The 27,014-nt window shown below is 30.8% G+C and overlaps 3 protein-coding genes across 6 annotated transcripts; 1 reads left to right on the top strand and 2 right to left on the bottom strand.

Annotated features, from left to right (window-relative positions):
- Window positions 1-2,146: 2,146 nt before the first annotated feature.
- On the bottom strand, window positions 2,147-8,816 carry LOC140443552 (uncharacterized). Of its 4 annotated transcripts, XM_072534891.1 has the most exons (5): window positions 8,035-8,816; window positions 7,816-7,980; window positions 7,636-7,761; window positions 6,403-6,665; window positions 2,147-3,531 (listed from the first exon to the last, which is right to left on the bottom strand). In XM_072534891.1, the coding sequence occupies exons 1-5, from the start codon at window positions 8,159-8,161 to the stop codon at window positions 3,502-3,504; spliced, it is 711 nt and encodes a 236-aa protein (XP_072390992.1). In that variant the 5' UTR covers window positions 8,162-8,816; the 3' UTR covers window positions 2,147-3,501. The 4 variants fall into 4 exon arrangements, with proteins under 4 accessions (XP_072390992.1, XP_072390974.1, XP_072390983.1 ...); XM_072534873.1 differs by lacking the exon at window positions 6,403-6,665; XM_072534882.1 differs by lacking the exon at window positions 6,403-6,665 and having other exon boundaries at window positions 8,065-8,816.
- A 10-nt stretch (window positions 8,817-8,826) lies between these two features.
- On the top strand, window positions 8,827-26,805 carry LOC140443534 (uncharacterized). Its single transcript, XM_072534851.1, has 2 exons — window positions 8,827-9,219; window positions 25,283-26,805. The coding sequence occupies exons 1-2, from the start codon at window positions 8,988-8,990 to the stop codon at window positions 26,803-26,805; spliced, it is 1,755 nt and encodes a 584-aa protein (XP_072390952.1). The 5' UTR covers window positions 8,827-8,987.
- Window positions 15,666-16,797, bottom strand: LOC140437464 (uncharacterized). The gene is made up of 3 exons (XM_072527011.1): window positions 16,584-16,797; window positions 16,393-16,530; window positions 15,666-16,334 (listed from the first exon to the last, which is right to left on the bottom strand). The coding sequence occupies exons 1-3, from the start codon at window positions 16,612-16,614 to the stop codon at window positions 16,096-16,098; spliced, it is 408 nt and encodes a 135-aa protein (XP_072383112.1). The 5' UTR covers window positions 16,615-16,797; the 3' UTR covers window positions 15,666-16,095.
- Window positions 26,806-27,014: the final 209 nt, after the last annotated feature.

The following is a 27,014-nucleotide window of genomic DNA, read 5'->3' as shown; positions in this document are numbered from 1 at the left end:
AGTCAGAAACAGCACCGCTGTCTAGTATTAAATTAGTATCTTAAAAATATTGAGATATATAAAGTGATCCAAAAATATTCTTTTGCAATAAATGTTTTTCAATAGAAAACACGTATTTTATAATATGCGTGTCTTGTTTCAAAATACTTTCGCTACACTTCCAGTTTAACCTTGTAGATTCAGCAGTTTAATAAACATATCTGGCCTAGTAACGCGTCGATTTGGAATAAAATCTCGATGGTTTAAAAAGATAAACAGAGAGCAAAAGAAGTCACAATAATCGTAATGTACTCGTTTAGTCAGTCGGTACTTTGTAATTAGATGTAATCTTAGTCAATGATATCACCATGCTAATCCAAGTAAATCGCATTGTCAATTAAGTACTATATCAATCATTACTGTAAGTTGTAAGTAGTGTGTCATCAATAAAGTTGTAAGAAACTAGTTGTACATAAATTCTGACTCTCCGTACCCCAAAGATGAGATCCTGAGAACGCCGACATAATGCCTACTCTAGATTTAGATGACACACTGTTCCGCCATAACTCTGCTCGTTTTAATTTTGCTAAGTGTTTATACTTTCTTATTTATTTTTTAAATTTCAAAATCTGAAAGTAGGTATACTTTATAATTCTAACATAGAGGAAAGGCACCAAATTTGAGACCCTTTTTTTGAAAAACAAATATAAAACAACATTCAAAAGTTTTTGAAACATTTATTTCCAAAAACTTAAATTGAATGTTTCTAGAATAGAAAAAAATATATAAAATTAATAAAAGATATATTTTTGCAAAAAAAAAATTTTGTGACATTTAATGTTAACAATAAAAGGGGGCCTAATTTGAGATAGCCGGGTATCCAAATTTAAGACAGGTATCCCAATTTGAAAGACTATTCAAAAAAGCCTTTTCCTTCGCAGAAAAGGCAAATAAATGTGCTGGACTTTATTTCTTCATGTGCCCACCTGCCACACTGGTAACACTTTGCCCATTTGTTAAACTGTTTGTTCGGGCTGTTAGGCCGTTGTCTTCTAAGATTAGTTCTCGACGTTTCGCCAACACTAGGGGTTGGCATCTTCTGGAGATGTTACTGCTTCTTTTGTAACCTGAAACTGATACCGCGTTGTACTACGGAGGCAATATTTATTGCCTCCGTATATCCTCCGAAATACTGCCTCCGTAGTACAACGCGGCGTCAGTTTCAGGTTACAAACGAAGTATTCCGCGTCGTTTTCTACACTTAATGGGACGATGAATCAGCTAATGAAAGGTCTTCACTGCTGTCTGAGCTTGAACTTGAAGAAATTTGATGTTATGCCTTTTGATGTAGAAGGTTGACCTACTTCTTCATGTACTAATATTTCTTCTTCGAGCGTTGCTGTTTTTTAACACTTTTTGTTGAATTGTTTTTTTTTCTGGAGCTAATATACAATTCATATTTTTCTGGGGTACCTACTAGTTTTTTTGTTCTGCAAACTTTTGCCTAATTCTTCTTTGTAGGGTATGAATTATAAAAAAACAAGAAAAACGTGTTATCTAGGACATATTTACAGAGGAGAAAAATACAACTTCCTACGACTTATAATGGAAGGGAAAGTGGAAGGAAGAAGAAGTCTAGGAAGAAGAAAGTACTCCTGGTTGAAGAAGGTAAGAGACTGGACAGGCATGGACACACATTCGATACTAAGAACAGCTCAAGATAGAGAGCAATTTGCTGTAGTTATAGCCAACCTTCAGTAATGGAGAAGGCACTTTAAGAAGAAGGGTGTTAGAGAAATAAAGTAATAATTGAAAAACAACTTGTTTATGAGGTATTGGTGGACTATGTTCTCGCATTGGATGATTTGGTTGTTCATGGTTTGATTCTATTATTTATTCGTCTATTTCGCTTTGTGTTTCCAAGTGCTCTTGAATTCAAAGTCTCTAAAAATACGGCGACAAAATTAGGGACCAGTTCAGTTATTCGGAAACAATTGCAAGATATTTCCATCGTCGCAGCTCTGTTATAAGAAAAATTACATTAAATACTGCTTTTTGCGAAATAATAGTTTTAGTAAACAGGTCGAAGTCTATTTACGTGAAGTGGTGACAGTTATACACCATGCAAACTTTTTCATTTGTATTAAAATCTACTAAAATCATTAAATAAGTAATAAAATTATTTTATTGTTTTAAACATATTATTGAAATTTTTAAAATACAGAAAACATTGTATACAGCTTCGTGTTAGTCTACAGAACAGGCTACATTTTTATAATAAACCTATAAAATAAATTTCATATGTTTATAATTTAAAGTTTTCCAGTGTGCACTTTTACAAATTTCAAACTGGTTTCACAAAGTTTTTTTGTCAGTATGCTCTGTTGAATGCCTTCTCAAATTTCCTGCATCACTAAATTGCTTAAAACAAATTTCACAGTTGTTTTTCTCCAGTGTGCAATCTCATATGTTTTTTCATATTACTTTGTTGAGAAAACTCCTTAAAACAAATTTCACACTGGTAAGGTTTGACTCTAGTGTGCACTTTTGAATGATTTTTTAAACTACTCGTATCACTAAATTTCTTAAAACAAATTTCACAGTTGTGAGGTTTTTCTCCAGTGTGCAATCTCATATGTTGTTTCATATTAGTTAGTAGAGAAAACTCCTTCAAACAAATTTCACAGTGGTAAGGTTTTTCTCCAGTATGTGATCTCATATGTCCTTTCATATTACCTAGTTGAGAAAACTTCTTAGAACAAATGTTACACTGGTATGGTTTTTCTCCAGTGTGCAGTCTCAAATGTTTTTTCAAACTTCCTGTTACAGTAAAGTGTTTAAAACAAATATCACACTTGTATTGTTTTCTCCAAGTGTGAAATCTCATATGTTGTTTCATATTACCTAGTTGAGAAAACTGCTTAAAACAAATTTCACACTTGTAAGGTTTTTCTCCAGTGTGCAATCTCAAATGTTTGTTCAAATCACTTGATTGAATAAACTGCTTAAAACAAATTTCACACTTGTATGGTTTTTCTCCAGTATGCACTCTCAAATGTGATTTCAAATGATTGGCAATAGTAAACTGCTTAGAACAAATTTCACACTTGTAAGGTTTTTCTCCAGTATGCACTCTCATATGTTGTTACATATTACCTAGATGAGAAAACTGCTTAAAACAAATATCACACTTGAAATGTTTTCCCCCAGTGTGCAATCTCATATGTTGTTTCATATTACCTAGTTGAGAAAACTGCTTAAAACAAATTTCACACTTGTAAGGTTTTTCTCCAGTGTGCAATCTCAAATGTTTTTTCAAATCACTCGATTGAATAAACTGTGTAAAACAAATTTCACAATTGTATAGTTGTTCTTCAGTCTGAACTTGTATATGTTTATTTGAATTATTTTTTTGAGAACAATGTTTAGAACAAATAGAATTTTTTAATGTGGTTTCCCCAGAGTTTGGAATTATTTGCTGTTCTTTATTGCATAAATGTTCAGGTAATGTTCTCATCATTTTCATTTCCAACAATTTCTTCTGAGAAAAACCTAAAATTAAAACAAAAATAGAAATGTTTATGTAGAAACTACAAGATAAAATAAAAAGTAACAAAACTTAAAAGGAATTAATGTACCAATAAATAAAATAACACCATAATAAAATGCCATGTCACCTCAATACAGTTTTGACTAATTTAGTATTAAATAATATTTTTAATAGTAATAAACTCATTTTTAAATAATCTTTCTAATAGATATATATGAAATCCAATTAATTACTCCCATCACATCACACATTATCAGGACTATCATATATTTGATTTATCTTTGATGTCATGCATATTTTCAAAAAATTGGAAAGAAAGGCATATTTCACTAATGCATAAATCAGGGATAAAGAAAATATGAAAAATTAGAATGGTATTTCTAAACTGCTTAAAAGTTATCTCAGTTATCAGTTATTTCAAAACTCTTTAGTAAAGAAGGGACATATACTCCGACTATACAAACTAACTTGTCAATTATGTATATGAAAAACATTTATTTATTGTTGCAGAATGCAATACAATGACTGTCAAGTTTTCTAAAAGATGATAAGCAAAGAGTGAAGCACTTAATCTCTGTGCGATAACATTTGTAAGTTTTTGTAGTATCTCCAACCCCTTTGTAAACGGACACATGTAAGTTTTTTTTATTCTGTATTTGGCAACTATTTATATAGTATATTTTTTGTGCCATTTATATGTTTGCTAACTGTTTGTATGAGACAAAAATAAACGTTTTGATTTGTTTCTCTGATCCATTTTTTTATTTATTTTAGAAATCTCCTAACCCTTTATGTATATTTTTATTTTAGGATATTTTTCCTAAATCCAGCAAGTTTAGGATCCTTCAAAGCGGCGCCCTTGTTCTAAATTGCTAGAAGCCCTTCCTTGTTGTTTTATTTGCCCAGTTGCCCAGGAGATTTGAGTAAGTACCCCTTTATTTCATTCATTGTGTAGATACCCCAATCCGACCCATTTATTTCAACTTATCCACGACCCCAGCTCTCCAACAACCCCCTGAGTACCATTCGCATAGTAGCGTTTATTTTGCTTGCCCTATCTTTGCCCCTACCAACAATTCTGTCCCCTATTTCTACCCCTATGTTCTTACCCTGAGGTAGGCAAAATAATTTCGTTACAATATCTCCATGTCAGCAATAGGTGAATACCAAATCTGGTAGTTTTTATAAGTTGTGGTACAGTTACTCCTCCAGCTAATACTAAATATATCCATTATGGATATCTAACAATGGAATTTCATTACAATAAAGTTTCTCAAACATGCAATTGCATGTGTATACTCAAATTATATTTTTGAGAAAACATCTGGCAACAAATTTCACATTTATAAGGTTTTTCTCCAGTGTGCACCCTAAAATGTCTTTTCAAATCAGATGCTCGAGTAAACTGCTTAAAACAAATTTCACAATTGTAAGATTTTTCTCTAGTATGCACTGTCAAATGTTTTTTCAAATAAAAAGCTTCAGTATACTGCTTAAAACAAATCTCACACTTGTAAGGCTTTTCTTCAGTGTGCATTCTCAAGTGTATTTTCAAACCACTTTTTGTAGTAAATTGCTTTAAACAAATTTCACACTCATAAGGTTTTTCTCCACTGTGTGTTTGTAAGTGTACTTTTAAATTATTAGTTTTAGTAAATTGCTTAAAATAAATTTCACACTGGTAAGGTTTTTCTCCAGTGTGTACTCTCAAATGTGTTTTCAAAGAACCTGCTCCACTGAACTGTTAAACAAATTTCACACTTTCTTTTTTTTCTGATTTTGCTTAAAACAAATTTCACACTTGTATGCCACACACTCCAAACGATCTTTTTGAGAAAATTGCTTGCAACAAATTTCATGTAGATAAAGTTCTTCTCTAGTCAAAACTTTTGTAAGGTTTTTCTCCATTTTGCAGTCTCAAATGATTTTTCAAACTTACTGCTTCACTAAATTGATTAAAACAAATTTCACTCTTTCTAAGGTTTTTCTACAGTGTGTAGTCTCAAATGCCTTTTTAGACTTCCCACTTCACTCAATTGTTTAAAACAAATTTCGCACTGGTAAGGCTTTTCTCCAGTATGCACTTTTAAATGTTTTTTCAAATTAGGTGCTACACTAAATTGCCTGAAACAAATTTCACACTGGTAAGGTTTTTCTTTACTGTGTGTTCTCAAATGTATTTTTAAATTATTAGTTTTAGTAAATGGCTTTAAACAAATTTCACACTCATAAGGTTTTTCTCCACTGTGTGTTCGTAAGTGTTCTTTTAAATTATTAGTTTTAGTAAATTGCTTAAAACAAATTTCACACTGGTAAGGTTTTTCTCCAGTATGCACCTTCAAATGCTGTTTCAAACTACTCTTTTCACCAAACTGCTTAAAACAAATTTCACACTTATAAGGTTTTTCTCCAGTGTGCACTCTCAAATGCTTTTTCAAACTTCCCTGTTCACTAAATTGTTTAAAACAAATTTCGCACGGGTAAGGCTTTTCTCCAGTATGCACTCTTAAATGTTTTTTCAAACTATGTGCTAAACTAAATTGCCTGAAACAAATTTCACACTTATAAGGTTTTTCTCCAGTGTGCACTCTCAAATGCTTTTTCAAACTTCCCTGTTCACTAAATTGTTTAAAACAAATTTCGCACTGGTAAGGCTTTTCTCCAGTATGCACTCTTAAATGGTTTTTCAAACTATGTGCTACACTAAATTGCCTGAAACAAATTTCACACTGGTAAGGTTTTTCTTTACTGTGTGTTCTCAAGTGTATTTTTAAATTATTAGTTTTAGTAAATGGCTTTAAACAAATTTCACACTTGTAAAGTGTTCCTTCAGTGTGAATTTTCATGTGTTGATTTAAAAACTTTTTACTAACAAACTGCTTAAAACAAATTTCACATTTGAAGGTGACACACTCTAAACAATCTTTTTGAGAAAATTGCTTGCAACATATTTCATGTTGATTAAGTCCTTTTCTAGACAGAATATTTGTAGAATTATCTTTGTAAGAACAATTTTTAAAACAAATTGCATTTTTTAATGTTTTTTCTCCATATTGTGGACTTATAAGTTGTTTTTTGTTGCATGAAGGTTCAGGTGATGTGTTCATGATTGCCATTCCATTCTTCTTGGAAAACCCTAAAATGAAAACAAAACTTGATAATATTTAATGTTGGAATAAAGAAAATGAAATCATAAAATACCAGGTGCTGAAATAGAGAAAGATATTTTTTAAGAAAAGGAACCAATGTCTGTCAACAATATATAATTGATAATTGCCAATATACAAGGAAAATAATTGTGTCCCAGTCATATACATAAAAACAGACGACAATTTCTCATAAATGGTAGAACTGGCACACAACATAGTTGTGTGTAAGTGACTATAAATGAATTGTTAACTATATCAGAACAAAATAAATATGGAATTATGCATTCACACACTGACTACAAATTCAGCAAATTGTTACTGGTTTTGAGCCATCCTTAAAGTGACTGTCAATTTTAAAATGTCGATAATTTACTTTTTAAATATTAAAATAATTTAAATTCTGGTAATTTTATTGGACAAAGACTAGAGAACATTCTGGATGAAGGTAACTACAAATGATGCATGACAGAACAAAGTATTGGTGTTTGACAGTGTTGAAATTTACGTTAAAAATGAAACATGCAATCAATAGCAATAAAATATATAGAAATTAAAAGTTTAGAATTATAAAAAAAGAAAAAATAAATAGTTTTAAAACAGTTAATAGTAAAATTTCGGTATAAATAATAAAATTAAAAAGACATCTTTTGCAATCTGGCAACTGGTGGTTTGAGGATTATCAAAAACAATTTCTGATAATTAACTGGAATTAATATCCAAAGAAACCAATATTTATTCCTTTCTGTTTTATATAAAATAAAAATTGCAGAATCCATAAAATAATACATGATGAATATACTGTTTCTCTGTGTATATTTGAGGCATACATCAACACAGGCAAAGTACAACCTGGTACAACATATACATTATAAGGACATGGCAACACCATCAATGCCAGAACATTCTCTAGACTTTGTCCATTTTATTATTTATAAGAATCCATTGATATTCTCTCACCTGAGTTATCTTCATCTCTTTCATTCTTGAAATCTCCAAGGTGTAGGGATATATTTAGATGATTCTCTATATATCCTTGGTCATCTTCAGCCAATTCTTTCTTAATTTCAGCTTCCACTTCCATTGCTAATAGATACTAATTAAATCAGATTGTTCACTAATTTTTATCACCTGTCTTACCTGACGTATCTTCTGATTCATTCTTCAAACCTCCAATACCTGTTGATGTGGATAAGGGACTCCTTACATATATCTCATTATATTCAACAAAATCCTCCTTAATTTCACCTTTTTGGTCATCTTCAGCAAATTCTTTCTTAATTACTTCAGCTTTCACTTCCATTGCTAATAAATACTAATTAAATCATCTTGTTCACTAATATTTATCACCTGTCTTACTTGATATATCTTCTGGCTCATTCTTCATACCTCCAATATCGGTTGATGTGGATAAACTACTCTCTACTATATTTCTTTCTTTAACCACGAAAACAAAATCTTCCCTAATTTCAACTTTAAATTTCATAGCTAACAAATAAACAATAAATTCAGCGATGAAGGCTAAATAATGAATTTAAGGCAATGGACATAACCTTGGCTTGGCATATAATTATATCAAAGAATATAGACGAATATAGAAGCTAGATGCAAACTAGAAGCGTCTAAATACAGCGAAATGAAATTTCATTCAACCACTTTCTTGAAGTTGAAATGGACAGTGGAAGTGTGACGTCACAACTGTCAATTACTTTCCAAACAAAAGTTGAAATGCCCAATCTCAAGACTTTTTAAATTCTATAAAGTTAACATTTTGCTTCCTCTGCTGCTTTTTTTTAAGTATAGTGTTTTTTACGATAATACCATCATTATTCAGTGTTCTATTTCTATGAAATATAGTTTAAAAATTTAAATTAAAGACATTCTAACCTTACTTTATTGATACATGCATTTTATTGCTATTTTTATAAAACAACATGCTTTATTATTTACACAACCTTGTAAAATTGTTGTAGTAACTATTAGAATACTTAGATATTGCAAAAAGCGGAAAGATTCTGTAAAAAAAATGAAAAAATAACGAAAAATACAAATTATCCACACTAAACAAGGTTTGTTTGGAAAGTGAAACTGACAGATGTCAATAAAATCTACGTCATCACTTCCACGGTCCATTATTTTCGATAAATCGACGTAGTGACGTCGTTTGGTTAGTTCAGCTGAAATCCACAAGGTTCGCAAAGTCACATTTCGACATCGACGTCGCCGCCATATTAATTTTGACATGTTTGGAGGTGGTCGAAATCTCAATTAGAATCAGGGCCCATAACTGAAATTGATACATAAACTCAAATATGGAAATAAAACAAGAAGCTAGTGAAAAAACTTGTAAAATAAAAGTGGAAGACAAGTGTGTTGGTCCTTTGGATGCATTCAAAATTGAAATTAAGGAAGAACCCAAGAGAGAAAGTGCATATGACCAATTTGATTATTTAGACTCTAATGAATTTGCGGTAAACACTGAAGTAGAACAAGATGAATGTAAATTTACACCAAATGAAGAAAACCAAACAACAAATGATGAAAGTAAGTAAATACAACTGATTAATACAATAACATGAAAACAAATTGTATGTTGACGAAATTTATTTAGATTCCCGGGCAATTTGAATTTCACATTGTGTAATAATACAAAAACAAAATCACTTAAACTAAACTGTATTGTTAAAAAGATAGTACGATTTTCACATTTGGTCCCATTGAAGATAGCTACAAAGAAGCTGTCAATTAAATTCACAAAACAAATTTTTGACGTTTGACTGTGTTGTCATGTCTTTATAATGTATATGTTGTAGCAAATAGTGTTGCCAACTTAGTGGATTCTCCACTAAAACTGGTGGTTTTAAACCCCGATTTGGTGGCGAAATATTGCTTTTAGTGGCTGGTGGAATTTTCTAGCGGTTTAGTACATTTCAGTTTCAATTATTAAAAAACAAATTACAAAAAACACATTACACATTATGCTTCCAATATAGCGCTATCTCTTGTACGGTCGTAAAAATACATGCATAAAAAATTACAGGAAACTAAAATTTTAAAATTGCCATCTACTACAGCTTTCTGTAAGTCTATTACGAAAAAAATCTGTTAGGATATAAAATATGACATGAACAACACTAGTTATCAAGTTATGATAGTGAAGTTATCATTGCGTTATCATATACTGAAGTTATCATTGCGAGTTTATTCATACGTAACTATGCCGAAAACACAATATAGACAACATTTTCGGGATTCTTGGCTTCATGACCCACATTTAAAAGATTGGTTACAGGTTATTGAAAGTAGTACGGGTGAAAAAGTAGCGAAATGTAAATTTTGTGGTACAACTTTAAGGAGTCATCATGGAGATTTGAAATCTCCATGAATCTCCATGAAGTCGTGGGACGTCAAAGAAGCATCAACAAAATAAAAAGGTAAATAACTGCTGTAATGATTGCATGGAGAATAAATTAGGAAACCATTTTCTTCAATTTAAATATATTTGTGAGACCTGTTGTTTGTATTTAATAAAGTAAAAGTAACATTTTTCATTCTTTGGCCCTGAGCACATTCCTAACCTAACCTCTAATTTCTGAAGTTAGCCGCCGAGCCGAACTGTCACTAGTTAAGGCACGTTCACACCTATTAAGATAAAGGCATGTTCACACTTATTCTTCTTTCTACACTGCTTTTTATTGGTTACTTATTGATTGGTCAGAAATGAGCACATTTTTTTTTCACGAATAAATCAAAATAATTATTTTCTTGAAATACCTATGGTTAATATCAGGATTTCCTTATTTATTAATAATCTTAATCAACTACCAACAATATAACAAACCAAAGGATGTAACAGATAGAACCACAGAACACTAAATATTTTACACAAACCCAATATTTAGCTTATACACACTTTACACAACATGATTTATCATGTGATTTGTCATATGATTTGGTCATAAGTGAAATTTACCTACATGTTTACACTGTGTGATTTGTCATAAGCACTGTCATGCGGCTTGTCATAGCTTATCACAGGAGAATAGGACGGTGCCTATTCCGCATGATAAAATCATATGATTTTCGGTAATAATACGGGTAAAACCAACATATTTAAATATCGCGCCTTATTCTTATATCAATTAAGTAACATTCCCTTACCCAGAGACAACATTCTTTATTTATTTATTTATTTATTGTTGTTGCATTGATATTGAATCTATTATCTAATATGTGCTATTGTGTCGTATTTTTCTTTTATTAATTATTTAGTTTATTTTATTCTTAGTTTAGTGTTTTATAGTCTTCTTAGTCATAATTTTAGTTCAGTTTCTTTATTAATTATTTTTAATTTAGTATAATATCAACAATAAATTTGATATACCCTATCCACGATTTCTTTGTAAGAGCCACCTGCAAGCCCAAAGGCGTCTGATCTTTTTCTTCTTACTGCTGTACGCTGTACGCAGCTGTTGCCGGCGTATTATTATTAAATTAAAAGTCGGGAAGCCAATGCAATCAAAGATTTATTTTTCATTATAATGGTTTCAAAATCTAATAGTTGATACCTATACTGTGTCTAATATCTCTATGACCATAAACAAAAAAAAAATCAATAAAACCTGACTCATTGTCACTCATATCATAAGTCATAACTTATCATGCAATGTAAACACGATTTTTTAAAACATCGTAGAAACGAGGAATCATAACAAATCTCATATGATATTGTCATATGATAAAATCATGTAGTGTAAAGTCTACTTTAGTTTTTGCACTTTTATTTTTACATCTTTGAATACGTAAATTATTTCAGGTTATAATTACGCAGCCTAGCATTATTTACAGCCATGCATACTAGTATACGTGTCGTTGACCATTTAGGAGAGGTATATAATAACAATCATGAAAAAGATATCGAAAAAGTTCAACTGCACCGAACTAAATGCAGTTCGATTATAAAAAATGTGTTAGCAATGCATTTCACCGAGGTTCTAAAAAAAGATTTTAAAGATCAACCATTTAGCCTAATAATTGACGAATCTACAGATATTGCTGTGCATAAATACTTGGGTTTGGTAATCATTTATTACAGTAAATTACACCAAAAAATAGTATCCACGTTTCTAGACCTTGTTAAAATCCATGAGTGTAATGCTGAAGGCATTGTATCTACTATAAAAAAAACGATCAAAAGATTCGATCTCCGACTTGAAAATTTAATCGGAATTGGTACAGATAACGCTTCTGTGATGGTTGGAGTAAATAACGGAGTCTATACCAAATTGAAGGAAGAGGTACCACACCTGATTTTGGTGCGTTGCTTGTGCCATTCCTTGCAATTGGCTGTTTCAGCTGCTGCAAAAGAATTTTTACCGAGAAATTTGGAGTTTTTAATTAAGGAAACATATGATTGGTTTAGTCGCTCGTCTTCCAGACAATCGCTTTTTAAAGAATTATACAAAACCATCAACGATGGACAGCAACCCCTAAAAATAGTTCAAGCATGCCAGACAAGGTGGTTGTCAATAGAATCTGCTGTTTCCAGAATATACACGCAATGGCTAGAGCTAAAAACACATTTTTCCATAGCTAAGGTACATGAAAGATGTCACACGGCTGAGTTATTGCACTCTATGTATGCGAACGATATGAATTACGCATATATTTCATTTTTATATCCAATACTAATTGAAATAAACAGAGTTAATAAAATGTTCGAGTCAGCAGATACGGACCACACCAAATTGTGTGAAGAGTTGATCAACCTGATAGATATGTTTGTCAACAAGATTACATTACCTACAAATAGAGTTGACATTTTTACTCAAAATATTCGAGATTTTTTGGATCAAAAATGTTATCTTGGATTCCGATTTGAAAATCAAATACTTGAAATGAGAGAAAAAGGATTAACACGGGAAAACGAAGAAATGATGCGGCATCGGTGCATGACATTTATAGTAAATCTAATTGAAGAAATCAAAAATAGGTTACCAGAAAATTTGACACTGATGAAAAAAATATCCCGAATAAGTGTTGAACAAGCACTTAATCACAATAAAGAACCACTAACTGACATAATGGCTCAGTTCAATAAAAATGCAGAACATATAGCAAGAGTCGATGATCAGTGGCATCAAGTTCATTTATTGAAATGGAATGAGACCAAAAACACAAAAAAATTTTGGAATGAAGTATTGCATTTCAAAGAAGCTCAAGGAGAATCGCGGTTTGAAGAATTAGCGACTTTTGCGTTTACTCTACTAATACTGCCTCATTCTAATGCCGATGTTGAGAGACTATTTAGCAGTATGAATGTAATAAAAAACAAGCAGAGGAATAGAATGAAGTTAAATCTTTTAACTGCTATACTAAGAGTACGCTGTGGTTTGAGGTTGGAGGGAAAATGCTGCAATGACTATGAAATTCCAGTAAGCGTTATAAAACAAATCGGTACCAAAGAATCATATCAATCTGAAACCGACGATGATGGTGCAGACATTAATGATTCCTCTGAAGAAGAAGAAATATAGAATAGTCCTTGTTACATGTTTCTTTACTTAATTATGTTTTTTATGTTTCTTTATTTTATTAATAATAATTTACTACAAATTTGTTTCATTTTTATTCCCTACGTAATAAAGGAAACTAATAACTTAATATACTTATTTTCTTTCCCAAAACAAAACAAAAAAAAAATTAGTGGAAAATTTAGCGATTATGGGTGCAGGACTATTTTTTGTTAGTGGTTTTCTGGTGGTTTTCAAGGTTCAATCTAGTGGATAGCGAGTTTTACTGTTGGCAACACTGGTAGCAAAGAATATAGACGCTTAGCGTCTACGTCTATATTCTTTGGTTGTAGGCTTCAATTACAAATAGAGAAGCTTTCAAAAATACATTTTTATTATATAAATTATGCAATTTTTTTATATACAACACGAACGAATAAATACTCGTTTTTTCTCATATTAATTGCAGTTAATTATTAAGGCAGCTTTACATCTAGGCTATGCAAGTCTCATGCTATGCAAGTCCGTCTTGCATGGCACATCTCTTGCCTAGCTTGACCTTTTTACATCAGAGATATTTCTGTGCAATTTTAGATCCCACTTTCATTGTTGCCAACAGAGAAAATATTTATCAATTTGAGGTTATTTTATTTTAAATAAATATAATAGGAGCGGCTATCGAGAGCTCTCCGTGCTGGTTGTGATATTGGCTACAGGTTGGAATCTTGACTTAAAACCGCGAAATTCAAATGTTTGTTGCAAGTGAACGCTGTTTCAAAAACAAAAATATTAAGTTATAAGCCATCGGAATTAGTATATTCTAAAAATTATTAGGTTATTATTTATAATATGTCCACGGAGACTGTGCTAAGAAACTTAATTATTTTTATTTTTAGCGAAAGTTATTCTTCATTAACTTTTACATGTTTTAAGACAAGGAAAAAATTCATAGTTGTTTTTAACAGAGACAAATTCATAGGGAGTTACAGAAAAGTTGACTATAAAATAAAGCAGGTTTTGAAAAACTTGAATTTTAGTTCAGTTTATGGAATTTTAAAACAAGAATTTTTGTTGTAAAAATTATTTATTAGTACTTTTACAATATTTGTGATCGTTATCCACATTTGAGCTAATATACGGACGTGTATTTAAAACATCCGAAATTAACTGTTTTTCATCCATATTTGGCTTTTTGACAAAAGTTTTTTTAAGTTTTTGTTTCTTCTTTGTAGAGAAAAACTGCAATTGCTTCTCAATTTTTTTGTTTGTAGGTTCAGATCTAACAGTATCGGATAGCGACAGCGACACATTATTAGCTTCAACATTTAATATTAAAGAAGCCTTTTTTAAATAGCTGCAACATTCTTGTAAAGCCTTTACATTTGAAGATTCTCTTACTTGTTCAGATATATTTGTTAGCAAAGTAAAAACTTTTTTCTGCATAGATTCAACTTCAATATTACAATTTTCATTGTTTATGTTTTGCATTGTGTTTAAGTGCATTTTAATTTCTTCACTACTTTCATTTTCATGTCTGTTTACTGTCGGTGGTTTATTATTATGTAATCCTACGTAGTGTATATGTTTACATATTGTGTTATTTAAAAAGTAATCTACACACGAACATTGGTAAACGTGCACACATATACTGCAGTATTTGCACTGTAATTCACAACAAGGAATGTCGTTTACTTTTGTAACAGTATAAGTAGTATTATCATCACCAAATGTTGATAAAAGCGTTTCATTTTCATTCTGATTTACCTCAAAAGATAATGTTATTGCTTGACGATGTTTTGAAACAATTGCAGAAATGCGTTTAGTATGCTTACCTTTAGTTTTTTTTATTATTCTATCAACAACTTTATCTCGAATATATTTTAAAACCGCATGTAAGCCTTTATCTAATCGTTTTACAGTTGTACCTTGCAAATAAAAGTATTTTATTGTCTTGTGCATAGACTCTAGGTACATATTGGTATTGATTCCACATTCTCGCCTATAGCAGACTGCCCAAAGTTTGGAATTAGTACTATAATTATTCTTAAAATATTTTGCAAACTCTACAGTATCTGGATCTTCATAAAATAAATTTAAAGTGTTAATTAAACTGCTTTGAAATTCTTCTGTCTCTGGAATATATTGCAAATATTTCAGAGTTTTATACACCCACTTTTTTTTGTCACTGCTGGATATTTTTGATAAATTTTGTTGCCAGGCACGGTCAATGTGCCATGCACAATATAATTGATAACAAGGTTTGCCCATTACTTGCTGCCAAGCGTTGTAGAATACCCCCGTAATATCAGACATAAAAGTTTTAGGAGTAATTATATGTCCTAGAGCATCCCTAAGTTTTTCAAAAAAAAGCTTATGTATAAATGTGTCGTGTCGGTTTGTGAACATACATGCACATGGAAACCCTTCGCCAAATTCGTCCACAACCATTAATGTTGTAAGTTCAAAGTTGTAACCATTTAAACCATGTGTTGAATCTATGGCAATTATATTTTCACCAAACTTCTCTAACATATATGTCTGTGATTTATTCATAATTATTAAACAGAAATCATTCTGCTCAAGATTATTATGTTCAATACCCTGCTTTTTATAAAATATGACTGCATTTTCCTCAAAACTTCGTTGTTCTTGCACCCACATGTCCACACTGACAGCATCATTTCCATTTCTTCTACCATCATCTGATATGCTTATACCATAAGAATTTTTGATATTGTATATATCTTTTTTTGTTAATAGATGAATTCTTTGCACATCAGTTTCAACAATCTGATCTCTATTTTGATCCAGTATCCTGTAAAATATTTTAAATTATAACTGATGTAAAATATGTGCTATTACACACCTATGGTCAGCAGACCGTCAGGTGAATATATGTGCTAGTAACTTACTTAGAAACAGATACTCCTGCTAATAATTTGTTTGCAACTTGGTTTTTATCTATTTTTGATAAATGCAAATGTCGAATTTCATTGTCATGGTGGTAGTGACTTTTGTAATATGTAACTATACATTTTCCATTATTTAGTTGGCTTGATATAATTTGACTTGTGCAAGAAAACAATAGTTTTTCTGAACCTTGCATCTTTGGCAACCTTTTTCTGACCTCATCCTGAATAATGTTACCTGTAATATTGAAAGTATTTAGTAAAACATTTATTATTCAAAACGTTTTATGCATTACATTTCTTATAGCTTCTATTACAGTGGTAATAATACATTTTAACAGTGCCATCATCAGTTTTCCTCAATTTGCATCCTCTTGTCAAAACATATTCTGTTTTTTCTTTTTTATTTATATCCTCCAACCAATCGTCAAACTCTAAAAATATATTTTATTATTTTAATAACACAATTTGTTGTACAAATACTTACCTTTAGAATCATTAAAGGTAATCTCTATCATTTCTATTGCTACGTTGTGTTTGTCCTGTAGGTGTGTGCGTAAATCCTTAATAAATTTAAAAGAAATTGCACATTCAAAACACTTCGAATTAAACACATTTAACTCGTAACTTATTATTTCAGTCTTTTTCTGGTTGTGAACTTTTTTATTATGTCTATTCAAGCATGATTGACTGGAGGGAATTTTTTTACAAATTTTACACATAACAGCCATATTAAAAAAAAGAAAATCGCAGTTCCCTGATTACAACAGCTTTATTTAAATAGCAATAATTTAAATGGTTATGTTACGATTATGTTATAATAAATATATATTATGTTATATTATATTATATATTATGTTATAATAAATATATCCTTCATTAGTTTCTTTCACTTCAATAAATATACACATAAACGATAATAGCCATTATGTTTGTTTATGTAGGTACTCTCTTACTTGAAACTACTGTTAAACAATCATAGTTATTGTTTACGAAAATCGGTTTAGTCGCGTTAAGAGCGTAGGCGCAAAATTTCAGGCGAATGCTTTTTAAATGTATTCATTTTTTTCGAATCCTGAGAAAACTAACAAATATTTTTGAAAAATTTAAACGCAGAATGAAAAGTGAAATTATTGCCGAGGGCCGAAATAAACAAAAAGTTTTTTTGAATGAGATACTTAAAATTCAAAATCACTAAATTTTCTCTTTTTTCGCCCCTGTAACTTATTAAAATAAACATTATAGAAGTTTTCAGAGACTTTCGGTCTCGGTAATAATGTATTCTTTCATTCTCCGTTTAAATTTTTCAAAAATATTTATTAGTTTTCTCAGGATTCAAAAAAAAAGAATGCCCACCTCTACTCGTTCGTTACCTGTGTTCCTACTTTGATTCGGTGCTTTGACTACGCGACATGAGACGTTGCCAAATAATTTCGTATGAAGGTTTATTTATTGTGGAGTTATATGCATTTTATTATTTTTATTGGAAATAAGGCACAATGTGACTTTAAAATAAGCTTATTTTGATGTTTAGATTTTTAATTCGGAAATCGTACTTAAAATACGAAACATTAATAAATTTTATTTACATAAAACGATTTCCGAAGTGGAAATGAAAATGTTAAATTAAACTTATTGTAAAGAAAAATTGTGGCAAATTTAAAATAAAAAACAGTAAGCTGCCATTTAAATCAATTCGCCCAAATTTGATTATCTTAGAACGTTGTTAAAATGCTAAAAAGACAACAGGTCAAATAAAACCAATAAGTTTGGCAACGTTGAACTTCTCCTCTTTTCTTAGTTCCACTAATGCTATTTCGACGATATAATGGGCTGACCTAATATACCTCTCTCTTTTTAAATAGGTGTTTCTCACTCCATCTCACATAAGGTCCATGCCGACCATAAACTTTTACCTACACTGTATATTAATATAATATACATGGTGTTTGATAACGAATGGCCATAACTTAATCTTAGATTCCTGAGATTAAAATAGGCCGATTTAAACTAACTTACTTTAGTACGAAAGTTGATAATAACCAAAATAAAGGGGGTCAAAGTTAAACTTTTATTTTTAAATATTTCGTGATATGCATGGGATAACAACACGAAATTTGGTAAGCTGAAGTTTTTTGGGACGAGAAATCAAAATTCGCCACTAAAAATGAAGGACGCCACATACATCTTTCAGTGCTCGTTTAATACGTTCAATTTTTTTTATCTCCCACTCGACATACTTTTAGAATCAAAACTTTTATTCTCTTAATATTTTTACTTAGAAAAGATATACTACATCGCTGTACAACCCATTACTTTTTATTATTGTGTTATACATTTGAATTAATTACAATAAATAATAATTTTAGTTTAGAAGGTAATAGTTACACCTTCCTAAAACCGCGATAGTCGGTGAAAGTCGGTTACTCAGGTATTCAGTTGTTTTGCTATCGAAGTAAACAGTGGTGTGATGACGATGAGTAGAATACTATTTTGCTGACGTCACGTTGCCCAGCAACCGTCGTTGCTACGCATATATCGATTAGATTATCTAAGCAGTGAACACTTATTTTACTGTTGTGAGTAATATGGAAAGTGAAAGCAGTAAAAGTAAACGACGTCCAAATTTTTCGATGGGAGAAAAAACTATTATATTTAATGTGTATTGTGGACTCCGTGAAAGGAATAAAAGTATGTCGGTCAACGATGTAGTTACCCTGTGTAGTGATTCCCCTGAGAAGTGTATACAGAATTGTAAACAATTTTAAACAAAGTGAAGGCAAATTGAATGATGGACCTGTTGAAACCATTGAAACCAGAGGTAGAAAACGCATTCAGCTTTAAGATAATACCAAATATGCTATTCGGAGGAAATTCCATGCTTTCTTCTTTCGGAACGAAATCCCAACCTTAAAGAAAGTTGAAGTTGAAATAAATTCCAATAATTCAATACCCAAAATATCACGACGTGTTTTATTGCGAACATTAGAACAAATGAACATTAAATATATAAAAAGAAGCAGGAATAGTGTTCTTTTAGAAAAAAGATGAAATTGTTTTGTGGCGGAGAAATTACTTACAAAAAATCCGAGAGTATCGTCGTGAAGGACGAAAAGTATACTATTTAGATGAAACTTGGCTAAATCAAGGTCATACTGTCTCAAAGGTGTGGCAAGATTTGGAAATTAAAAGTCGTCGACAAGCCTTCATTGAAGAGCTTTCATTAGGATTAAAAACACCAGTGGGTAAAGGACGGAGGCTCATAATAACACATATAGGCAGCAATTCGGGTTTTTTGGACAACGGCTTGTTACTATTCGAATCCAAGAAAACCAACGATTACCATGAGGAAATGGACGCTCAAAGATTCGAAGATTGGTTTTCAAATATTCTACCAAGCCTTGAAGCAAATTCTGTCGTTGTTATGGACAATGCGTCATACCACAGTCGACGGTTGGAGCCATCACCAACGACTGCCTGGCGAAAAGGTGCAATAATCAACTGGCTCTCTCAAAAAAATATACCATTCAATGGCAACATGTTGAAAGTACAATTATTAAACCTCGCGAGGATACATATACCCGTTTTCAAGAAATATGCAGTCGATGAAATGGCTCGTGCAAACAACATGGAAAACTTGAGTTTTAAAATGGAGGAGGTGAAGTGCTTGTGTAAAACACATAAAGATAGGACGTCTGAGGTGGGTAGGCCATGTAATGCGGATGGAGCAAACCGACCCAGCTAGAAAAACGCTCCTTGATAGACCTATTGGTCAAAGAAGAAGAGGAAAACCCAGAACAAGATTCCTAGATAACATAGACCAAGATATGAGAAATATGGAAATACGTGCTTGGCGGAGGAAGGCGATGGATAGGGACGACTGGAGAAAAATTCTTGGGGAGGCTAGGACCCACACAGGGTTGTAAAGCCAAAATGATGATGATGATGAAGTGCTTGTTAGCTACTGCCATACAAAATGTCACACCTGAGTCTTGGAAAAATTGTATAAGACACACTATAAAAGAAGAAGATAGAATGTGGGACTTAGACACAAGAGTGGACATTTCGGTTGAACCATTAATTATCAATGTAAATAATAGTGATCGCGATAGCTCTTCATCAGCCGACGAGTCGTCTTCATACGATGATTAATATTTTAACTTCCTGTGGAGGTCGAACCATTTTATTAAGATTACTTTCGTATGTAAGTAAGTTTGTTTTGTTAACCTAGTTTTCAAACTAAAATACATTTTGTACCAATATACTTTGCTCTTAAAAAAATGAATACTTATATATATATATATATATATATATATATATATATATATATATATATATATATATATATATTAGGTATATTCGATTCGATTTATTTTATTTAATTATAATATATATGTGTGCGTGTTTATATATGTTCACTAAAAGTAAAAGTTCACTTCATGTAATCGGCAAGTTCAGAATTGGATTTTCATAATTATGTAAATTAGTATATTTAAAATATAAGTAATTCCAATGAAGAGAAACCTTTCATTGAAATAACAGCAGGGTAAATCTCTCTACCTGCCTTTTTGATAATTAATTTTTGTAACAAACAAAAGTGTCATTAAAAAAAATTATAGTTTGTCATTAAATGTCATAGAAAGTTTCTTTGTCTCGTATGTTTTGTACAAAATTATGGAATTTGAAAGTAAGTGTTTTTTTGTGATAAGAAGTATACACTTCAAAGTTAAATATAAGTCTCATATCATATTATATTAAGATTAATTTTTAAAAGTCACTGCAACAGTGTGAACGAACGCTAGCTAAGCGTTATTGAATGCTAAGCTAGGAAGTCAATGAGCAATTTATCTCTCTCTATATTATGACAACGTTGATCTACTATTCCTTTCTACCGGTCCTAGAATGCGATGTTGTCATGTGTGACTTTTACAAAGAATATTATCGTACGTTAGATGTTTTCTATATATAAGTATTGTATATAAATATAATATTATACATAAATATTGATGTTACTAAATACATTTTATTATATACCTTAACAAATACAAAACGATCATTAATATGATAATTTTGCTGCATGTCAATGATTAAGTGATAAATTGCTAGAATATCTATCATTACAAACTGGCAACGATGTTGTTGGTTTATCGCATTCACAGTTCGGAGAATTTACTGCCTACAAATTTGATTCTCAAGTATAGTTTCTAACGTTTTCTGCCATATACTGACGTCACGCATAGCTATGCAAAACAATTTATGTTTGCTTCACTCTTCGCAACGGGTATAGCATACGGCGTGTCTATAAGGTTTAATGGTCTAAGGATATATCGATAGTTATTAATAGACTTCGGCAAATATGCAAATAAAAATGTAGAAAATATGCGCATAAATATGCACGTGTTTACCCGAAAATATGCAAATATTTTACAAAATATGCATACAAATAAATAAAAAAATCGTAAAATAGTAACAATTTTATTCAAAAAAAAAGTGTACATAACTAAATATTTCCTACTATTCATTAAGATTTACATTTATTTTAAGTAACTACATCATTTTTAAGTATGAATAAACTTATTTAGAATTATGGTAACAATAAATGACCAAGTGGTGTTCAAAATTTTCTAACAAAAACTGTCTGAGTACATATATTTATTTATATATGGAAAAACTTCGTTCAACATCAACTGATGTAACGGGAGCATTTTTCAAACTAACCAAAACATTTGGTTCTAAATTAATTGTTTCCGAAATATTTCCAGCTAGAACACTGACTACTTCAGAAATAATATGGTAACCTTTATTTTTTTCCATAGTAGCTTCAAATTTTTTTAAAATATCTTTTCCAATATTACCTCTAACGTTCCGACAACATGACGCAAATTCTTTTATTAATGCTGTACTTTCTAACAATGACAGTTTTGGTGATTCTAACTAAGTAATTGTTTTTTGAACAAAACTAAAATTTGATTTTATAAATGAAAGTTCTTGTTGAAGCAAGTTACTCTGAAAAGTTTGTTTAGAATCCAAAAGAGATTGGGAACTTTCATCTGTTAACGTATCAATTATGTTCTTTATTTTAACAAAATGATCTGCATAAAAATTAGCTGCTTCTAACCATGTTCCCCATCGCGTTAAAATAGGTTGTGGTGGAAGAGGAATGTTAGGTAGCATTTCTTTATAAAGTTGAATTCTTATAGGAGATTTAAGAAATACTTTTTTGACACTGGATATCATGGTATTTACAAGAGGAAACTTTTTTCGTATTTCCTCTGCAACTCTGTTTAATCCATGCGCTACACAAGTAACATGTATTAAATCTGGGAAAAATATTTTTAAATTTTGTCCTGCTTTCACCATATAAGGAGCAGCATCCGATAAAATAAGCAGTAATTTATTAGAAGGAATAGTTGTCGGAAGAAAAAAAGTTGCTAATGTTTCTTGTATAAAACGCGAAATTGTTAAAGCATTTGTTTTCTCAAGTTGCTGGCATGAAATAAGATGAGATTTTGGTAAGGTATCTTCTTTAAGAACACCAATCAATAAATGAGCAATATACTTTCCTGAGGAATCAGTGGTTTCGTCTACAGATATGTAAAAATAATTATCTGCAATTTCTTCCTTAATATTAATTAACACCGACGAGTATAGCCCGTTCACATTATTTCTTCTTAGAGACCGATCACTTGGAACATTAAGTTTGCAATATTTTTTTAGAAACGAACTAAAATTTACATTTGCTAATTTTGAAAGCGGTATGTTTGCAGACACTAATGCGCGACACAAGTCTTCATTAAAAGTTTCTTGCTCATCTAATTTTTTTGAAGTAGATTGGAAACATTTAGCCATTGAAGTTTGATGTTTTCCTCCTATTTTTCCTTTTTTTGCAATGTGTGAAGCAGTTCTCACATGTTGGTCTATCTGAAATTTCTTCTCACATGCTATCTATAAATAAAAATAAAAACCTTTATTTTAACCCAACCTTTAAAATATAAAAATATACAAGGTGTTTTTGGTTAATCAAATAACTGGTTTGGAAAAAAAAAACACTCGCTAAGTGTTTTAAATGCAGTATTAATCCACAAATTAGTTTTTGTTACTAACCATTAGTACATCATATAACTTATTTTAAAATTCAACAAAAGTATTTTTTTTTTGTTAATTCAATTACAATAAAAATAATTGTGTTTTAGAATAGCTGACTTCATAAAAAAAAGTAAAGGTGAAAAATTATTCTAAATACACACCATTGTATTGTACCATGGACAATTTTTTCTCACTAAAGGAAGCTATTTTTCATTTAAAAACAACCTACGAGTACTAAATTTCAAGTAAATACGTTTATTGGTTTTAAAGTTATTGTTGTTATTAACTAAAAAAATTTAATTTTTTTTTAATTTTAACACCCTGTATCTCGAAAAGTAAATAAGTTTGACCCCTCATTAACTATATCGTTTTGTTTAATTTTTCGAGAAGTATCTACAGTCAAACGTTGTAAGTGTCATTTGGAAACACCCTGTATGTATGAAATATTAGATATTTAATAGAAAATATTAGATACTTACAATTTTGCCACAGACTGAACAGTAGATTTTTCCCATATCCATAGACAGCTCTTTATAAGGTTTAATCCAAGTTGAAGCACTGGTTGTTTTAGGCATTATAAAATCACAATCTTCCTTTTTGTTACGCACAACGAGTGTTTACGCTTTGAATATCAAAACAAAAATGATTTACAAATCTGAGCATCAAATTAGAAATGTTTAGGTACCTAATTCAATAAACTGGGAGATTTTGGAAAATCCCTAAATTAGGAACAAAACTATTAGCCGTTTACCTGCTGTTAAGATACAAAAAATTGTAGATAGATTTGGGGATTAGATCATAAAATGCAAATGAGCGAACCCTTAGCGATTATCCAATAACTGAATGCCTCAGTGACCGAGACTGTCTAAGAATGTTGAGGGCTACTTAAATTGATCTTCTTTGAAATTGTAAATGTTTTGTACCTGTAGAGATTACGTACTTAGATCATTTCTTGATTAAAATGACTACAAAATTTTATACAAGAATTGAAATAAATTGGTATGTTTAAAAATTTTCAAATACAGTATAAAAATCTGAACTTTTATGCACTTTATGCAAACTTTTATACAAATATGCCAAAATATGAAATATTTGCATAAAATATGCACAATATGCAAAATATGCAATATGCATATTTGCCGAAGTCTAGTTATTAACCTTACAATATACACATATCGTCGACTTAGTGCCAAAACAAGCCAACTCATATTTTTTAAACTTTTGAGAAATCTACGTTTTAAACTTTAAATTTAAATGAAAAATCATCCTAGATTAATAATAACTTAATGACTGCAAAATATTAAAGTAAATAACATTGCAAATAAAAAATAAAATTAATTAAATGAAAAAAAAATATATGAAAAACATTTTTTTGTAGCCCTTATCTGGTTTTGGCCATTGAATTGAAGTTATATCATAACTTCAATATCAGACTCAGAGCTTTAACAGATCATGTTTTTTTAAACTGATATGCTGAGGTTTGGGTATGCCTTTTTAAGTTTATTTCGATCAGATTAAGAATGCCACCTTTACCAAAAATATTTATTTCTTTGTAGTCAGAACTGCGAACGTACCTTTACAACACAATGCCTGGTTTGGTTTTAAAGTATTTTATTTGTAGCCAGTTAACTTTTTCTCCATTATTTGTGTTTTTTGTTCTATTTTTCATTATTACTTTTGACAGCGCCTCTAAGTAAAAAAAAGTACTTTACTTGTTCTTACCAGATCTACATCTTCAATCTCAGAAGCAGAGTCAGTATCTGACAATTATGTTCAAAATCCTTTTACTGTAGTGTAATATAATTATATATAATGATAAATAAATGAATCAACTATTGTAAAGTTGTTTATTTCAAAATAAATAATAGTTTTTCGAAATTAAATTACAAATTTATAGTCTGTCCGCTTTTAAACATAAGATTAAAATAGCAGTACATATTGATGTTGCCAACTGGCATTAAGCTGCAAGGAAAGAGACGGAATAGTAAAATAAACTTAAAAAGGTCAACTTGGGTTATAGCTTTATTTATATATTATTCTTTTATTCCTTCAAAAGTTTTTCCGTTCCAGTAAAATGTTTATATTTGGTTTGTATTTTAGGTTGTTCCGAGGAGAAGAACAAAATTATAATTATTGAAACGTCACATTCATCTAACAAAGGAAAATTTTCAGGTCAACACGATGAAGAACAAAGACTTGACCAATGTAAAATTTGTCTTGCGCAATTTACTCGAGGAAACGAATTCAAAAGGCATTTGAGTGTGCATACTGGAGAAAAACCGTACAAGTGTGAAATTTGTTTTAAGCAGTTTGCTCAAGAATATGATTTGAAACGTCATTTGAGAATTCATACTGGAGGAAAACGTTACAAGTGTGAAATTTGTTTCAAGCGATTTAATCTAAAGGGAACTTTAAGAAATCATTCTAGTGTGCACACTGGGGAAAAACGTTACAAGTGTGAAATTTGTTTCAAGCAATTTAGTGAAGCGGGAAATTTGAAAAAACATTTGAGACTGCATACTGGAGAAAAACCTTACCAGTGTGAAATTTGTTTAAAGCAATTTAGTGAAGCGCGAGGGTTGAAAACACATTTGAGACTGCACACTGGAGAAAAACCTTACCAGTGTGAAATTTGTTTTAGGCAATTTTCCCAACTAGGTCATTTAACACATCATGTAAGAAAGCACACTGGAGAAAAACCTTACAAGTGTGAAATTTGTTTCAAGCAATTTACTCGAAAGGGAATTTTGAGAAATCATTCTCGTATGCACACTGGGGAAAAACCTTACAAGTGTGAAATTTGCTTTAAACAATTTATTCAAGCAAGTGATTTGAAAAAACATTTGAGAGTGCACACTGGAGAAAAACCTTACAAGTGTGAAATTTGTTTCAAGCAATTTAGTGAAGCGGAAAGTTTGAAATATCATTTAAGAGTGCACACTGGAGAAAAACCTTACCAATGTGAAATTTGTTTTAAACAGTTTACTAGAAAAGATAAATTAAATAGACATGTACGAATACACACTGGAGAAAAACCTTATGAGTGCGAAATTTGTTTAAAGCAATTTGGTGTAGCGGGAAATTTGAAAAATCATTTAAGGGTGCACACTGAAGAAAAACCTTACAAGTGTGAAATTTGTTTTAAGCAATTTAGTGAAGCGAGAAATTTGAAAGAACATTTGAGAATACATACTGGAGAAAAACCTTACAAGTGTGAAATTTGTTTCAAGCAATTTACTCGAAAGGAAACTTTGAGAGATCATTCTAGTGTGCACACTGGGGAACATAAGTGTGAAATTTGTTTCAAGCAATTTACTCGAAAGGAAACTTTGAGAAATCATTCTCGTATGCACACTGGGGAAAAACCTTACAAGTGTGAAATTTGTTTTAAGCAATTTCGTGAAGCGAGAAATTTGAAAGAACATTTGAGAATACATACTGGAGAAAAACCTTACAAGTGTGAAATTTGTTTTAAGCAGTTTAGTAATGCAGGTAATTTAAAAAGACATTCGAGTGTGCACACTGGGGAAAAACCTTACAAGTGTGAAATTTGTTTAAAGCAGTTTACTACAACAAGTCAGTTAAAAACTCATTCAGGAACACACAGTTTAGAAAAACCTTAGAAGTGTGAAATTTGTTTTAAGCAGTTTTCTCACTCATGTAATTTAAAACGACATATGTGTTTGCACACTGGAGAAAAGTCTTAAAAGTGTGAAACGTGTTTTTACTCGTTCACTGAGCATTACTCAGATCCAAGTCGGCTGTACTTATCTCAGTATGCTTATTACTCTAATTAAAAGCATCAGTATTCTTTTAGAACTGAGTAAGATAA

Source organism: Diabrotica undecimpunctata, chromosome 1 (genome assembly GCF_040954645.1).
Source record: "Diabrotica undecimpunctata isolate CICGRU chromosome 1, icDiaUnde3, whole genome shotgun sequence".
Taxonomy (NCBI): domain Eukaryota; kingdom Metazoa; phylum Arthropoda; class Insecta; order Coleoptera; family Chrysomelidae; genus Diabrotica; species Diabrotica undecimpunctata.
This window is presented reverse-complemented; position numbering and strand designations above follow the sequence as displayed.